Source organism: Choloepus didactylus, chromosome 6, assembly GCF_015220235.1.
Source record: "Choloepus didactylus isolate mChoDid1 chromosome 6, mChoDid1.pri, whole genome shotgun sequence".
NCBI classification, from domain to species: domain Eukaryota; kingdom Metazoa; phylum Chordata; class Mammalia; order Pilosa; family Megalonychidae; genus Choloepus; species Choloepus didactylus.
Genome location: NC_051312.1, coordinates 69,417,941 through 69,435,803, shown reverse-complemented (window position 1 = coordinate 69,435,803; position 17,863 = coordinate 69,417,941). Strand labels below are relative to the sequence as shown.

General features: G+C 42.3%; 1 protein-coding gene across 1 annotated transcript in view; it reads left to right on the top strand.

Annotated features, from left to right (window-relative positions):
* The window catches only part of MICALCL (MICAL C-terminal like), an 89,545-nt gene that overhangs the window by 13,323 nt on the left and 58,359 nt on the right, over nt 1–17,863 (top strand). Inside the window, exons 5-6 of the mRNA XM_037841830.1 lie at nt 3,524–3,678; nt 4,975–6,304. Of these exons, the coding sequence (XP_037697758.1) occupies nt 3,524–3,678; nt 4,975–6,304 (1,485 nt within the window). The remainder of the gene's footprint in view (nt 1–3,523; nt 3,679–4,974; nt 6,305–17,863) is intronic.

Genomic DNA, 17,863 nt, shown 5'->3' with positions numbered 1-17,863 from the left:
TTCACTGCCCCACCTCCACCCCCATCCCTTAAGCCACTGGCCTCCTGCTTCTCTGGGCAGGTCCAGTTGTGTGCAGATTTCCTCTCAGAACTTCCAGCATACTTTCCTGAGTGCCACAAGTTTAGGGGGGGCTCAATCCTTGCCCTCAAGAAGTTCCCAGAATTTTGCAATAACTAGGCTATTTGGGGCAAAAGCAGGGAGAGTGATGGGAAGTCCTCACAGCAGGGTCAGGGGTGCTAGAGATGCACAAGGAGCAAGGGTGGCTGAACAGCCAGCATGGTTCCTGGGATGGGCCTGGGGACCTCAGCTGTGTCTTTAGTTATCTGGGAGTGTTGGGTGCTGGCTTTTAAGTGTATGTAAAAGCTGGTTTGAGGGAAAGGTCCTGAGGTAGAATCATTTCTATGGGCCTGGCCCAGAGGAGGCACCCAGTCCATGTTTGCCGATTAAATGAATGAATGAATGAACAAATGAACGAATGAACAAATGAACAAAGACATTAGCAGGCTGGAGTGAGTTCACAACAAATGGAGAAACACACAGGTCAGGGCTGTGCAAGATGTAGCCACTAGAGGGCGCACCAAGACTTTGAGAGGGAGTTTTAGCTTTGTATAAACCCCACTTTCCAGGAAGCCCTGCCCTGGAATCCTGAGACTCCTGAAAATCCCGAGATGAGGGAAACCAGAGCTGTCCTTTTGATCATCTTCATGTTGCCCAAGAGGAGACAAATCCCAATGGGCAGAACTGGCCCTGTAATTAGGGAGCGGCACACAGGGCACCATCTGGGTCAAGGCACCAGCTGGATCAGCCAGCTGTGCTGACCAGAATAGCTTCTAGGATCGAGGGGAAAGGTCCCCATTGCTTCCAAAGGGCCCAGAGAGCCCAAAGAGGAGGTAGCAAAAGCACCTGACCCAGAGTGGGAGTGGAAGCTGTCAGCCAAGGTTTCTATCTGCTCTTCAACCGCCTTTGTACTACTAGAGAGCCCTCGTGGCAGGCAGTATCCAGGACTGAAATCCCTGCAGAGGCCGGGCAGCCTGGTGGGGTCATGCAAAGTTTTCCAGCAAAGGAAAGGACAGGCAGAGCAGGACCTCAGTGATGAGTGAGGAGTTCCTGGGCCTAAGACCGGGGTGGGTGTGCCCCCCATTCTGGAATGGATCAGGGGATCAGCAAGTCTTTACTGGACACCAGTTGTGTGCATGGGAGGAAAGGAAGGGGGTGGAATTCATACATAGTGAGCATTTAGTATTTACTTTGTGCCCTGCCCTGGTAGGCACCTCTTTTTCATCCCATTTTATTTCTTAACCACCCCTCAGCACTAGACTTCCCATTTTTCAGATGAGCAAACTGAGGGGTTAGGTAACTTGCTCCAGGTCAGGCAGCTGGGGTGAGTGTGAAGGAGGTGGGGCTCCAAGGTTCCCTTTACCATCCTCTGAGGGAACCCAAAGACATAACCTGCCCCAGACAGGTGACGTTTCCTACCATCCCTCAGCTCAGCTCTGGCCTCACCTGCCCCTCCCCGGCTGTGCCCACCTCCCAAGCAGTGGCTTGAACAGCAGCTCAGCTGCAAGGGACTTGGCCTGGGTAGGTGTTTTCTCTCCCCGACCAAGTTCTAACTCGAAGTCACCGTATGAGGACAGAGTGTGGAGGGAGAGAGACTCCCGCTAGCTGGGGTGGGGGTGGGGGGCTAGAGAAAGCAGAGGGCAGCTTCCCCAAGGGTTTTCTGTCAGACTTCTGAAGGTGTCCCAGGCTCTGTCAACAGGTTCCCTGAGAGTGACTCAGGGGAACAGAGAAACCATCTGTTGAGCTGGGGACTTTGAGGCCAGTTACGGTTTGATGCAGGAGGTGACAGAGAGGAGAATGAGGGGTGAGGAAGAGGAGGAGGAGGAGTTTGGCAGGAATTTGGCCAGCTGAGGCCAGGAAGCAAGGCACAGCTGACTCATGGCTTTGCCTTTTTAGGCTCAAACCGTCTAATTGTGGGCTGAGACGGGTGTGTGGGTGATGGGGGAGGCAGGCCCGTCACCTCCCCCACGTCAGCTCCTGGCATCCATGACCTTTCCCCCTAGCAGCTCCTTCCTGCCCACTCTCAGAGCTGCCTTTTGTCCCCCAGAAGCATTCTGGGAGGGCTACTCTTAGGGAGCTTGCTGGCCATATGAGTGTGGAAGTCATCTTTTAAGACCCCGAGACTAGAACAGTTTGTCTGACGTGTTTGCATTTGTGCATGTGGAAAACAGGACAGAATATTGAAAATCCAGCTGTGCGGTTTTCCTGTATAAATGAGTCTTGCTGGAACTCTTCTTGGGGTAAGGCTCGGCTTTGGCTTGCCTGTGTGAGTCCCTGAGGAAGAGCCTCTCATCAAGGCTTTGGGGAAACTGAGACCAGGGGATTGTGTTGCGCTAAGCAGCAAACTAAAATCTGAAGCCTGGAGACCTTGGAAGGAAATCTGAATGGATCAGCTGAGTGGCCAGAAGCAGATCCAGGGATCCTTTATGTGCTGGAGTGGTTCATAGGATTGCTGGATGGGGTCAGATCCTGAGTGGGCAGATTTCAAGTAGTGCTTGGCATTTTTCTGGATCCATTTGAGGACAGATTATCTGAAATGGTCCAATATGGGAAAAAATGCTTGAGATTTTAGATTTAAGGCTACCACACTAGAAATTGTGTGTGTGTGTGTGTGTGTGTGTGTGTGTGTGTGCGCGCGTGTGTGAGAGAGAGAGAGAGAGGAAGGGAGGGAGGGAGGGGGGAGGGGAGGGGAGGAGCTTGATTCTTATAGGCTACAACTGTCAGAATTCTGCTATAATGACACTAATTGATTTCAGCTCCCCACAGTTTGGAATTAGACTTGTCCTCCGGGCCCCCGCCACACTGCTTTCTCGTGTTGCTCTGAGCACTTACACTGCACCTGTTTCCTGACCAACAGGAGTTTGGCATGGACCCTGCTCTCTGGTGCTTCAAATGATTTGATACTTGTTACAACCTCCCTCCCTTGTGTTCTCTTAAAATCTCAAACTAATCATCTTGAGACCCTCTGAGTACACGTCTGATAAGGAAAAGACCACTTCATTAGCCATGAATGTCCATCCTGTCCGTGCCCACAGCTGATGGTTCAGCATCTTGTGGGAAGAGACCCTGGATGGCTTATTGACTAGGTGATTTAGCACAGCACTCCACTGCTTTGGCATTCCTGGCCCCCAAACCACCATGGCTTTAATGGAAACTTTACAGGTAGATTTAGAGGTCCGTTTCCAAGAAACGCTCTGGAGACTCCCTGGTTCCGTCTCTCAGGAGCATCCTCCCATGTGTCTGAAACACAATGGTTCTTGGCCTTTTTATCCTGGGACCTCCTTTCCCCACAGGATCCTGCCACTCTCACACCCGTTCCTCCAGATCCCAAGCCATAGGCACTGGGGCCTCCTAATAGTCTCTGCTGATTGTCAGTGCCATCTTCCTCTCTTTGGCTCTGTTTGTAGAGTTGATAAAATAAGGTAATAACAGCTCTGTAACGGAGAGTGTGTTCTTTCCTTGGTAGATTTGATGCCAGTGAACAACAAAAGAACTATGTTGCCTGCAAAGGAACCTTCTCCTCTTTCTATCTCCTCATTGTCTTCCTCATCTTCCCCACCATCTTCTTCATCATCAGCCAGTGTTCTGGGGAATGCTGCAGATTGTTCCTCCCATCCTCAGGTAAGTGTCACTGAGGCCCTGCACGGATGTTGCAAAGCTGAGCTGCCCCGACTTCTCCCATGTCTCATGCTTAACTCTGGATCCTAAGCATTTTTAGGTCATCCTAAGGGTAAAGCCAAGGCCAGAGAGTTGCCCTGTCAAGTGTCCACCCCAGGCCTCCTTCACTTGTGCCTTTTGAGAAAGGTCATCCTGCTCCCTCTCAAGTGCTCCCGAGGCCACATTATAACTCTCTCCCTCACTCAGCAGTTTACAGGGTCTGAACTCTGAGCCAGGTGCTGGGTTGGACCATGGGATGCAGAGATGCTAGGACATATCCTCTGCCTTTGAGGAACTTGCATACAGCGCTGAGGAGTTTGCTGCTAGAAGATGGCAAGCACATACAAGAAGGCACTTTTGGCAGTGTCTGTGGAATCTTAGAAGCAACATCCCCTAAAATAGAAAATGGCATCTCTGAGATATGGTGGGCTGAGCTCATTCTTTCAATATGTATTTATCAAGCCACCATTACCTGCCAGACCCTGGTTTGGGCTCTGGGATATGAGTGCACAAGACAGAAAAGGTATGTGTTCTTGTGAAGCTCATGTCCTCCCAGTCTTGACAGGGCACAGCCAGTCCTTCTAGAGTCTGGTTATGATGTTTTTCCCTTGCTGAGAGCCAGGTTCCCTCATGCTGGGGAATGGCTGGTTTCTCAATGGTGTGAGATGTGTCAGGTTTAGAAGGGTCATTGGAAGATTATAAAGGCTATCCTGCCACCACAATCCCAGCTCGGATGCATAACTTTTCTTATTTCCTTACCTTAATGGTCTCAAGAAGAAAGCTTTGTTTGCTGGTTGTTGGAGGAACACACAACCAAGTGGGTGGAATGTGCCCTTCAGTGTGGACATGGCTGAGCAAGCCAAGGGGATCTTCTCTTCCCCTGTATGTGCCTGGACACCCACAGAGGCTGGGCCAGACCAACCCTCACGAGCCCAGGAGCTGGTCAAAGGCAAGGTCCATGTCTTTGCTTTCCTGTCTGGCTTTTTACCCACCTAGTCCAGGACTTGGAAAGGCCTTCCATCAGTGATAATGCCAGGATTCCAGGGAGATCCTAGCAGATCCCAAGGCAGCCACTTAGAACAGAGTGGCCCTTTGAAATCATCCTAGGCAGAATTCTTTTTGACTCTGGGAGTCTGAAATCTGAAGACAGACTTGGAAAGAGGAGAGGAGAAGGGAAGGGGGAATGCCGAGATTTGCCTTCCCCATAAAAATACATGCTGGGAATTGTTCCATACTGTAATTTTTCTTCCTCTCCTCCAGGTGAGAGCTTACAACCACGCCTCACAGGTTTCAAGGGATCATTTCAGTCCCTCCACCCCAATCTTCCTGAGGCGAGCCAGAACCCAAGGAGCCTTCGAGGAAATTCCCCTCTACCTGCCTCATCACCAGGTCCTGGAGCGAGCAGAGTACTGCCCAGTGAGGCCTGGTGAAGATGGCCTTCCCCACCCCGAACCACCTAGTCCAGGAGAGATGGCATCTCCTGGGTGTAAGGAGGCAGAGGCCCCTTTGGGGGATACCAGAAGCACCCACAGAGGCCCCCACTCCATTGGAGGGAAGGACCAGTGCTTGCCAGACCAAGAGCTATCTCCCAGGGTTGGAGGGCACTCGGGAGAAAGGAATGTTGGACCCAGGAGAGGAGATGGAGGCTCCGAGCTGCCAGAGGGGAAGAAGCCAGGCTTACAGAAGTTAGTCCTCACTCACGAGCAGAAGAACAGGTTGCTGGATTGGAGTGACTCCAACTTGCACCTCGAAGCTGGGGAACGACTTTCCCGGAAGAGTGCTGACAGTGGTGTTGGTGGCTGTGTGCTGAAACCAGTCCGCCCCCTGAGGCTTCCTCAGGCAGCTAGAGAGACACTGCCAGCCCAGGGGGCTCAGGAGAAGACGGGGTGCCCGGCTCAACGGGCTCCAGGGGAGCAAAGTGTGGCTCCTCCCAAGTCCCCTCTGCGGCTCATAGCAAGAGCCATCTGGAGGTCTCTGGAGCCCCTCCGCCCCAACCCTGAAGGTGGGAAGAAGGTCTGGGCCAAGCCAGAATCAAAGACCTTGCCCGCCAACCAGCCGCGTGCCTGGGCTCACCCATGCAGCCTGCAGAAGACCGGTTTCAGTAAAGACTGGGGTCAGCAGTCCTCAGGAAGGGACATGGCGAGCAGGCCCTCAGTCTTCTCCCCGGGTTTCCCTGCCACCAGGGCTGCCCAGGCCTCAGACCCTAGTCCCCCTGACCCTGCTCGCTGCACCCCTAGTTTGCCCAACCGGCTGTCCAGGATCTTTCCTGCGCTCAGATCCCCCTGCAGCAGCAAGTTCGAAGACGTCCCCACACTCCTGGAGAAAGTGAGTTTGCAAGAGACCTCGCCAGATGCTTCTAGGGTTCCAAAGAGAAGACTCTCACTCTTTTCCTCCTTCAGACTCAAAGACAAACCTTTTGAGAGTTTTGTCCAAGAATCCAGACAAGGAAAGGACCTCAGGGATGGCTGCAGCAGCCCCAAGGGGACGGTGCTGCCTGGGGACAATGCCCAGCCGCTGGAGAAGTTGTTGCAGCCTCTCAGTGGTGCGTCCCGGGACCAGGCAGTCCATCCTCCAGCAGCAGCACGATCAGGTGAGTGGCTCTCCTAATCCAAGTCTGCAGTCCACGAGAGCAGCTCACTGTCGCCACTGGACTGACAAGCAGGCATCTTTCAACTCACTTTGCCTCTCAAATTAAATCCTCACAAATGTAGGGAAACTTGAATCTGAAAAAGTAACGTTTAAAATTTAAAATTACGTTATAGAAAGTTTTGAAAAGAGATAAAGATCAAATTCTGACACCTTTCCACTCACCATGTGAATATTATTTACTGAGTTTTCTATAAAATTTTGTATCTTTTTAATCAACATTATATCAAATGTATTATGCCAATTCCCACATAGTCTACAAAAATGTGATTTTAATGGTTGCAGAATAATCTATCTAGTGGATGTGTTATCATCTAATAAACTATTTTCTTGTTAAGTTGTAGATAGATATATATCAGTTATATATTAATATATTTATTTTAAATATATATAGTATTGAATGAGTATTTTTACACATAAACATTTTTCTTTCCTTTGAATTATTTCTTTAGGATAGATTCTAAGAGATGGGATTACTGGATCAAAGATGTGAATATGTTTAAGATTCTTAATTCACATTGACAAATTGCTTTTTAAAAGGGAGAGGTACAGATAGAGGGTACACAGGATCTCTCTCTATTATTTCTTACAACTGCATGTGAATCTACAATTATTTCAATAACAATTTCATTTACAAAAAGGAAAAGGCACCAATTTATATTTCTACCCTAATGTATTAGAATGCCTTTTCATGACATCGTCACCAGCATTGAGTATCATGTTTTTAAAAATATCACAATTGGTCAATGGTGCCTCTTTTAAGCTTGAATTTTTTATTACTAGTTGAATACTTACATGTATACTTTTACATTTAAATTTTATTATTTAAATCTGATTAGAATATTTATGTAATAAAATTAATACATCAAAGAAACAGAATAATCAAACAATTTGAAAGTATTAATTAAAAAGTAAAATTTATCCTGTTACCCTCTCCTTCTTGCCAAAGTTTTAGTGGGTTTTCTCAGAGATCATTAAACATAATTTCTTTCTATTTTTGATGTTTCCTCTAAATGAACTGGGACTCTACTATCCATATTATTGAGCAATTTTTTTAAATTTATTAACTCTTTATTTTCTTATTTAACTTTTATTTTGGAACTTTAGTTTTCAAGTAAAGAAATATTGATCTTCTTTGGTATCTTAATCAAAAAGCTATATATGTATTAACAAACAAACTATTTTCAGCCAAGATCAGGATAAGCATGGATAGGCTGGGGCATAGCTGCACTCTTCATATCGTGTCATAAAATTTAATGTGTAATGCATTTTTAAATAGATAGTACATTCATATGGCTCGAAACCAAAAGGTCTGAAAGGCACAACATGAAATATTCCCTCTCCTTTCCTTGTTCCTGAGCCATGCAGGTCCTATCCTTGACGATAACTAATGTTGTTAGTTTCTTACATATTATTCAAGAATTGATGCACATAAAAGAAAATTACATATTTTATTCTTTCTCCCCTGCTTACACAAATGGGAGCATATACACTTTGTTTTTGGTAGTTTTTGTTTTATCTTGGAAATCATTCTATATAAACACATAAAGAGCTTTCTCATTTGTTTTATAGCTGCACCATATTCCGTTGTGTAGAGCTACCATAATTTACTTAGACAGTACCTTATGATGGGCAGTGTGGGTTGTTTCCAATCTTTTGCTCTTGCAAACAGTGCTACAATGGATAACTGAGAACTTTGGCCATTTGGCATGTGTGTGAATTATCTATAGGATGAATTCCTAGAAGTGGAATTACTGGAGCAAAGGGCATGTGAATTAGGAATTTTGATAGATATTGCCAAACTGCCCTCCGTCAAAGCAGCCAAGTATGAAAGTTTCCACACCTGCCAAGTTGGTTTACTTTGAGTTAATCAAAGTGAGATAATCCTGGGTAGGCCTAACCTACTCATGTGAGCCTTTACCAGGAACTCGGCCCTTCCTGAAGTCTGGGGCTCCAGGCATGAAGGAGGTGAGCTTAGCTGGACTGGAGGAAGTCAGCTGCCATATTGTCAGAGAGAATGTGAACGGGAGGCTCGGATTAGTAGGCTCAAAGCAGTTCCTACTATTCCAGCTCAAGCACCAAGTAGTAAATACTAGCTCCTCTAGGAGCTAAGAGTAACCTCCAGCTGACAGCTAGCAAGAAATCACAGGGAAGGGAATGCATTCTGTCAACAACCTGGAAGAGCTTGGAGGAGGACCTGAGCTACAGATGGGAACCCCTGCCCACCAGCACCTTGACTGTAGCCTTTTGAGATCCTGAGTAGAGAACCCCGTTGAGCCGCGCCTGGACTTCTGACCTATGCTACTGTGAGATAAAAATGGATGTTGTCTTAAGCTGCTGAATTTGTGGTAATCTTCATTCAACAATAGAAAACTAAAACTACCACAAATATATACTCATTTATGCTGGCTTCTCTCCGTAAACATTATGTATGGGAGATTTATCCAGACTGTTATGGGCAGCAGTGGCTTGTTCTTTTCCATTGCTATATTTTATGCCATTATATGAACATACAATTTATTTTTGCATTCTATTACTGGGCATTTAGGTTGTTTTCAGGTTTTTTATTGTGAATAATGCTGCTCTGAGCATTCTTGTAACTGTCCATGGTCTATGTATGTACTCATTTCTGTTGGGAATATTCCTGGGAGTGGAATTGCTGGTCACAGGTAGGCACACATGGTCACTTTTAGTAGGTACTGTCAAATGCTCTTCCAGAAGTGGTTGTGCCAAAGTAGACATCCTCTAGCAGGTGATGAGAGATCCAACACTTGGTAATACACGTATTTGTTTTTTTTAATGCTGCCATATTTATGGGTAAGTGGTGGTATCTCCTTGTGGTTTGGATATGCATTAACCCGATAATGATGCTGCCCAATTTTTCACATGCTTGTTTGGATATTCTCTTGTGTGAGTCTCTATTTAGAGACTTTTGCCCATACTTTCTTGTGTTGTCTGCGTTTTCCTTATTGATTTGTAATCTCTGTGTATTCTGGATATAAGTCCTCTGTCAGATATATGTATTGTAAATTTCTTCTTCTAGTCTTTGGCTCACTTTTTCACTCTCTTAAGGTATTATTTGATGAACAGAAGTACTTACTTTAATGAAGGCAAACTTAGTATTTTCTCTTACGGTGGTTGGCTTTTGTATTCTGTTTACTAAATCTTTGCCTGCTCTGAGGTCATAATAATATTTTTCTATATTACCTTATATACTGTGAAATCCAATACAATAGTCACTATTGTGTACTTCAGATATGGCTAGTGTGAATGAGGAACTAAATTTTTATGAATTTAAATTTAAAAACAATATTTTCCCACTAAGCACTCTTTTTTTCTTTTGATAGGATTTCATTTCACTTTAATCAATAAAAATTTAGCATCTGAATTAAGTTGTGCTTAAATCTAAAATATGCACCAGATTCTGAAGGCTTAGTATGAATAATGTAAAAACCTCACTAATAATTTTTATATTTATTACATGTTAAAATGATAGTATTTTTGAAACTTTGGGTTAAACTAAATATATTCTTAAATTTAATTTTACTTGTTTCTTTTTACTTTTTTAAGGTGGCTACTAAAAATTTTAAATTACATTCATGGTTCATATTATATTTCTGTTGGGCAGCATTGTTACAGAAGCTTTACTATAGAAGTTTCCAATTAAGCCTACATCAACCTAGGATAGAATTCTTTGTATTTTGTGAGGCAGGGTGAAGGTTTAATTTTTTTCCATGTTGTTCTCTAACTGATTTAGCAGGATTTATTTTAAAAGCCATCCTTTCCCTCCACTGCATTGCTGCTGTAATTTTGATTGGAATTGCATTGAATCCATAAATCATTTTGGGTAGAATTGACATCTTAACAATATTTAGTCTCCAATCCATTGTTGTGGTTTGCTAAAGCTGCCATTATGCGAAATACCAGAAATGGATTGGCTTTTATAAAGGGGATTTATTAGGTTACAAATTTACAATTCTAAGGCCATGAAAGTGCCCAAACTAAGGAGTCAACAAGAAGATACCTTCACTGAAAAAAGGCCAGTGGCTTCCGGAACACCTCTGTCAGCTGGGAAAGCACATGTCTGCCATCTGCTTGTCCTTTGCTTCTGGGATGCATTTCAAAATGGCTTTCTCCAAAATGTCTTTGGGCTTCTGTCTGTCTTAGCTTCTCTCAGCTCTCTGCTTGGTTCCCCTGGGGCATTTTTCTCTAAGAATCTGGGAGTCTTCTCTTAGCTTCTCCAGGGCAAACTCTGGGCTTCATGTCTTAGCTTAGCATCTCCAAACATTCTTCTGTCTGCATCTCCCGGTGTCTCCAAGCATCTGGGTCTGTGTGAGCCTGAATAAGCAGGGTCACATCTCCATGGAAATAATCTTATCAAAGATCTCACCCACAGTTGGGTGGGTCACGTCTCTGTGGAAACAACCTAATCAAAAGATCCCACCCTTAATAGGTCTGCCCCCACAAGATTGCATCAAAGAACATAGTCTTTCCTGGGGTACATTACAGTTTCAAACTGGCACATCCATGAATACAGAATATCCTTCCATTTATTTAGGTCTTTGATTTCTTTTAGCGATATTTTGTAGTTTTCTGTGTACAAGTCCTTTACATCCTTGGTTAAATTTATTCCTAGATATTTGATTCTTTTAGTTGCTATTGTAAATGGAATTTTTCCTTGATTTCCTTCTCAGATTGCTCATTACTAGCAGATATAAACACTACCAATTTTTGCATGTTGATCTTGTACCCAGCTACTTTGCTGAACTCATTTATTAGCTCTAGTAGATTTGTTGTATATTTTTCAGGCTTTGTATATATAGGATCATGTCATCAGCAAATAAAGTTTTTACTTCTTCCTTTCCAATTTGGATGCTTTTTATTTCTTTTTCTTGCCTATCTGCTCTGGCCAGAACTTCCAGCACAATGTTGAAAAACAGTGGGCATCCTTGTCTTGTTCCAGACATAGAGAAAGCCTGCAGTCTCTTACCATTGAGTATGAGGTTATCTGTAGATTTTTCATATATGCCCTTTATCATGTTAAGAGAGTTTATATCTATTCCTATTTTTTTGAAGTGTTTTTATCAAGAAAAGATCCTAGGTTTTGTGAAATGACTTTTCTGCATTAATTGAGCTGATCATATGTTTTTGTTTTTTTCCATTCATTTTGTTAGTGTGGTATATTACATTAATTGATTTTCTTACGTTGAACCATCCTTACGTACTGGGATAAAATCCACTTGATCATGGTATATTATTCTTTCAATGTGCTATTGGATTTGATTTGCAATTATTTTGTTGAGGATTTTTGCATCTATATTCATAAGAGGAATTGGTCTGTAATTTTCTTTTCTTGTAGTATCTTTATATGGCTTTGGTATTAGGGTAATACTGGCCTCATAGAATGTAGTACTCCCTTCTTTTTGGAAGAGTTTGAGCAGGATTGGTGTTAACTCTTCTTGGAATGATTGGTAGAATTCACCTGTGAAGCCATCTGGTCCTGGGCTTTTCTTTGTTGGGAGGTTTTTGATGACTGATTCGATCTCTTTACTTGTAATCGGTTTGTTGTGATCTCCTGTTTCTTCTAGAGTCAGTGAAGGTTGTTTATGTGTTTCTAGGAATTTGTCCATGTCATCTAGGTTGTCTAATTTGTTAGCATATAGTTGCTCATAGTATCCTCTTATGATCCTTTTTATTCCTGTGAGGTCATTTCTGATTTCATTTACTTGCATCTTCTCTTTTTTTTCTTGTCAGTCTAGCTACCGGTTTGTTAATTTTATTGATCCTCTCAAAGACCCAACTTTTGGTTTTGTTAAAGCTCTTTCTTGTTTTTTTATTTCAATTTCATTTATTTCTGTTCTATTCTTTGTTATTTCTTTCCTTCTGCTTATGTTGGGTTTAGTTTGCTGTTCTTTTTTTTGGTTCCTCTAAGTGTGCAGTTAGGTCTTTGATTTTAGCTCTTTCTTCTTTTTTAATGTGTTTAGGACTATAAATTTTCCTCTCAGCACTGCCTTCACTCATTGCATAAGTTTTTATATGTTATGTTCTCATTGTCATTTGTCTCAATGTATTTACTTATTTCCCTTACAGTTTCTTCTTTGACCCACTGATTGTTTAAGAGAGTATTATTTAATGTCCATATATTTGTGAATTTTCCAGTTCTTTACCTGTTATTGATTTCAAGCTTCATTTCATTATGGTCAGAGAAGATGCTTTGTATAATTTCAATCTTTTCAAATTTATTGAGACTTGTTCTGTTACCCAATATTGTTCTAACCTGGAGAATGATCCATGTGCACTTGTGAAGAATGTATATCCTGCCGTTTTGGGGTACAGTTTTCTGTATATGTCTGTTAAGTCTAGTTCATTTATCATAGTATTCAAGTTCTCTGTTTCCTTACTGACCTTCTGTCTAGATGTTCTCTTTATGAGAATGGTGTATTGGAGTCTCCAACTATTACTGGAGAGATGTCTATTTTTCCCTTCAATTTTGTCAGTGCTGGCCTAATGTATTTGGGGGTATCATGTCTAGGTGCATAAATATTTATGATTGTTATTTCTTCTTCGCTGATTGACCCTTTTATTCATATAGTGTCCTTCTTTGCCTCTTATAACAGCTTTTGGCTTAAATTCTATTTCATCCAATATTAGTGTAGTTACCCCAGCTCTTTTTTGGTTACTATTTGCATGGAATATCTTTTTCTATCCTTTAACTCTTGAACTAGTTGTGTCTTTGTGTCTAAGGTGAGTCTCTTGTAAACAACAAATAGTTGGATCATGCTTTTTTATCTATTCTGTCAATCTGTGTCTTTTGATTGGGGAGTTCAATCCATTAACATTCAGTGTTATTACTGTAAAGGCAGTACTTACTTCAGCCATTTTGTCCTTTGGTTTTTATATGTCATATTTTTTGTCTCTCTTTTCCTTTACTGCAACCTCCTTTCCTGTATAATTGATCTTTTGTGAAGTATCTGACTGACCCCTTTCTTATTTCTGTTTCTGTATATTTTCAAAATACTTTATTTGTGGTTACCTGGTACTTATATTATACAACCTACATCAGTAACCTACTAATTTGAAAGAATACCAGCTTTGCTTCAATAGCATACATGTTCTCTGCTCCCATATCCCTGTTTTCCCCTTTATATTGTTTTTGTACCACTTTACCTCTTTAAATTTCATGTCCATTATCAGTAAATATGCCTTTTTCTTGTTCTGTTGTATTCTGACTCTTATAGGAATTTTAATGGTAGTGTTGTATATTAAGGGTACAGTACTTTTGGGTTTTTGCATTTACCCTTTTAGTTACCCTTATTGAAGATCTTAATTTCTTCACACTACTCCAACCCATTCTCTGCTGTCTTTTCCTATCAACTTGAAGAACTCTCTTTAAAGAAATTCTTGTATGGTAGGTCTTTTGTTGTTGAACTCCTTCACATTGTCTATGAATAGTTTAAACTCTCCCTCATTTTTGGACAGTTTTTCCAGATAAAGAATTTTTGTTTGACAGTTTTTCTCTTTCAGAAACTTAAATATCTAATACCTCTGCTTCTCACCAACATGGTTTCTGATGAGAAATTGGTACTTTGTCTTATTGAGGATCCCTTGTTTGTGACAAATCAGTTTTCTCTTGCTGCTTTCAGAATTCTCTCTTTATCTTTGGCATTTGACATTCTAATGAGGATGTGTCTTGGAGTGGGTCTATTAGTATTTATTCTGTTTGGAGTACATTGCTGTTCTTGGACATGTATATTTATGTCTTTCATAAAAGTTGATAAATTTTCAGCCATTATTCCTCAAATATTTTGTCCCCTTTCCCTTGTCTTCTCTTTCTGGGACACCCATGACACATGTTTGTGCACTACATGCTGGCTCAAATCCCTGAGACACTGCTCAAGTTTTTCTATTCTTTTCTCTATCTGTTCTTCTGTCTGTTTGATTTCAATTGTCCTGTCTTCTAGTTCACTGATTCTCTCTTCTGCCTGTTCAAATCTACTGTTATGTGCATCTGGTGTATTTTCAATATCTATTATTGTGCGTTGCATCCCATAATTTCTGTTGTATTTATTTTTTTATTAATTGATTTTTTTTATTTTGAAATAAATTCAAAGTTATAGGAACAGTTGCAAAAACAATACTAACCCCATACACAGAATTCCATCATACCCTGACCCCCCTCCCCCGATAGCTCAATCCACCAACTTTAACATGCTGTCACATTGCTATTTCTTTCCCTCCCTCCCTCCCTATCTATCATCCATCATCTATTGCTTTGTCTTCTGAACATATGAGAGATAGCTGCACACATCCTTGAACATACACTGTAATTCACGAATACACTTCCCATGAACAAGAACATTCTTTTATGCAATCCCATTAAGCACAGCTAAGAAGTACAAGAGATTCAACAAAGATACAAAGCTTACATTCTGTATTTCCTTTTCCTTATGTCTCAACTGTGTCCCTTTGAGCCACCTGTCCTCCATCCTCCAATCCCATCCAAGTTCATCCTTGGCATTCAATTGTCATCTATTTAGACTGTCTATTTTTTTTTTCAGTTGTGGAAACATATATACAGCCTAAATCTTCCCATTCCACCCCCTCCCTAGCATTCCATTAGTGGGATTAATCACATTTAGAATGTTGTAATGCTCTTTCCCACCATCCGTTACTGGAAATTTCCCTTCACCTCAAACAGCAACCCTACACTCATTTCTTAACTCCCCATTGCCCCTTCCCCCATTTCTCTTAACCCATACTCTACTTTTCATCTCTATGGTTATATTCTCTGATAATTTCTTTGTGTTTACTGTGGGGCTTAAAATTAACCTCCTAAATCCGTAACAATCTTGTTTTTCTTTGATACCACCTTCACTTCAGTAGGACACATAAACTATGTTCCTATACTCCTTCATTCCCCCACCTTTATATAGTTGTCTAAAATTACATATTTTACATTGAGTTCAAAACCACTGATTTGGCCTTAGAGTTTGTGTATTTTATATCATGTAGGAAGTAAATAGTGGAGTTACAGTTCAAAAATTATTGACTTCTATTTGTATTCCATTGTGTTTGGAGAATGTGCTTTGAGTATATTCAATTTTTTTTTTTTTAATTTCTTGAGGCTTGTTTTATGTCCCAGCTTATGGTCCCTTCTGGAGAAAGATCTGTGATCACTAGAGAAAAATGAGTGTCCTGGTGATTTGGGATGTAAGGTACTATATATGTCTGTTAAAATTCTCTGCATCTCTTTCTCCTTTCTTTGTTTCTCTGTTGCTAGGGCTCCCTTTAGTATCTGAAGTAGGGCAGGTCTTTTATTGACAAAGTCTCTCAGCATTTGTTTGTCTGTGAAAAATTTAAGCTCTCCCTCAAATTTGAAGGAGAGTTTTGCTGGATAAAGTATTCTTGGTTGGAAATTTTTCTCTCTCAGAATTTTAAATATTTCATGGCACTGCCTTCTTGCCTCCATGGTGGCTGCTGAGTAGTCACAACTTAGTCTTATGTTGTTTCCTTTGTATGTAGTGAATTGCTTTTCTCTTGCTGCTTTCAGAACTTGCTCCTTCTCTTCAGTATTTGAGAGTCTGATCAAAATATGTCTCGGAGTGGGTTTATTTGGATTTATTCTATCTGGAGTTCGCTGGGCATTTATGCTTTGTGTATTTATATTGTGTATAAGGTTGGGGAATTTTTCCCCAACAATTTCTTTGAATAATCTTTCTAGACCTTTACCCTTCTATTCCCCTTCTGGGACACCAATGAGTCTTAAGTTTGGATGTTTTATTTTGTCTATCGTATCCCTGAGATCCATTTCGATTTTTTCAATTTTTTTCTCCATTCTTTCTTTTGTTCTTTCATTTTCTGTTCTGTGGACTTCTAGGACATTGAGACGTTCAACTTCCTCTAGTCTTGTATTGTGAATATCCAGAGTCTTTTTAATTTGGCCAACAGTTTCTTTTATTTCCATAAGACCTTCTATTTTTTTATTTACTCTTGCAATGTCTTCTTTATGCTCTTCTAGGGTCTTCTTTATGTCACTTATATCCTGGGCCATGGTCTTCTTGATGTCCTTTAAATCCTTTGCCATGTTTTCATTCCTCGATTGTAGTTCTTTGATTAATTCTGCCAAGTACTGAGTCTCTTCTGATATCTTGATTTGTGTGTTTGGAGCTGGATTCTCCATATCTTCTGGTTTTATCAAATCATTAAGATTTTCTGTTGTTTTTGGCCCCTTGGCATTTGTTTTGCTTGATAGGGTTCTTTCAAGTTGTAAAAAAAAAAATACCAATCTAATTTTTCAGAAACACAGTTTGGTGGCATACACTTTCTCTAACTAACCAGCAGATGGTGTCTGCGAGTCACCTATACCCCTCAAGTCAGTTCTCCACCTTGTCCCCGCAGTGTGTGGGGAAATGATTCTTGTGGGGTTCAGCTGGAGAACTCAGTTTGGGTGTGTTGCTGGAGCTGTCCACCCTGAATGTGGGGCATGTGTCCGGGTGGCCAGGGAGGAAGGACAGCTTTAATATTCAAATCCCCCAGGTTCCCAGAGATTCAAGGCCGCCACAAGAGTCTAAGCCTTCATTTCACTTCAGCCCCAGACCCTCTCTCTCGCTGTCCCACAAACCACCGGACTTGGCATAGTGTCCCTGGGTTCTCTGAGTGGGTCCCCCCTCCCAGCTGCGATCCTCCAGGGCCTCTGCCAAGGGAATGCCATGCTACATCACCAGTGCGCAGCATCCCTCAAGGGAAGCCCCGGGCCACTGGGCCATGCAGCGGAGCTCTCAGCCTGAAGCAAAAATGGCCAAATGGGGCGTCTCAACCCCCTCCTCCTCACACAGTTCCTCCTTCCCAGCTCCGGGACAACTGGCGGGGCTCTGGGCTGTGGGCACGGCCCTGGGCAAGAGTTTATCCAGCCCTCCGGGGAGCCAGCTGCTAGCCGCGGGGTTTCTTTCTGCTTCCGGCTCTCCCCTCCATTCCCCTGGCCCTGAGGGTATCTGCAGCAGGCTATCTTCCGGGCCAGACACTGAGAGGCCGACCCAGCCCCCTCTTGCTGTGTTTTACTGCGTGGTTCCCACTATCGCAACTGCAGCTGCTCCTGGGTTTTTCCCTTTTTTTTTTTTTAAAGAGCCTGTCAGTCTCCAAACGCCAAGCCCTGGCTTCCCCAGACCGCCATGCGGCTGTGGGTCTTCCAGTCAGCTTACTCACTTGTTTCAGAATGCAGACTCCCAGTTTCACCAAGTATATGGCCCCTCTGGAACTAGGAGACCTTGGCCAGCTGGTGCATCACTGTAACCAGTATTCTGGGTCACTTTCTGGTTTTTATCTAGTGTTTTTCATGGAGGTGTTTTTTCACCCTGTCTCACCTAGCCACCATCTTAGTTTCTCCCTGTATTTATTTTTATACTTTCAAATTCTCTATGCTCATACATTGTCTTCTTAATATCTTTTAGCTCTATATCCATATTTTCCTTCATCTCTTTGAATTGATTTAGGGGATTTTTTTGAA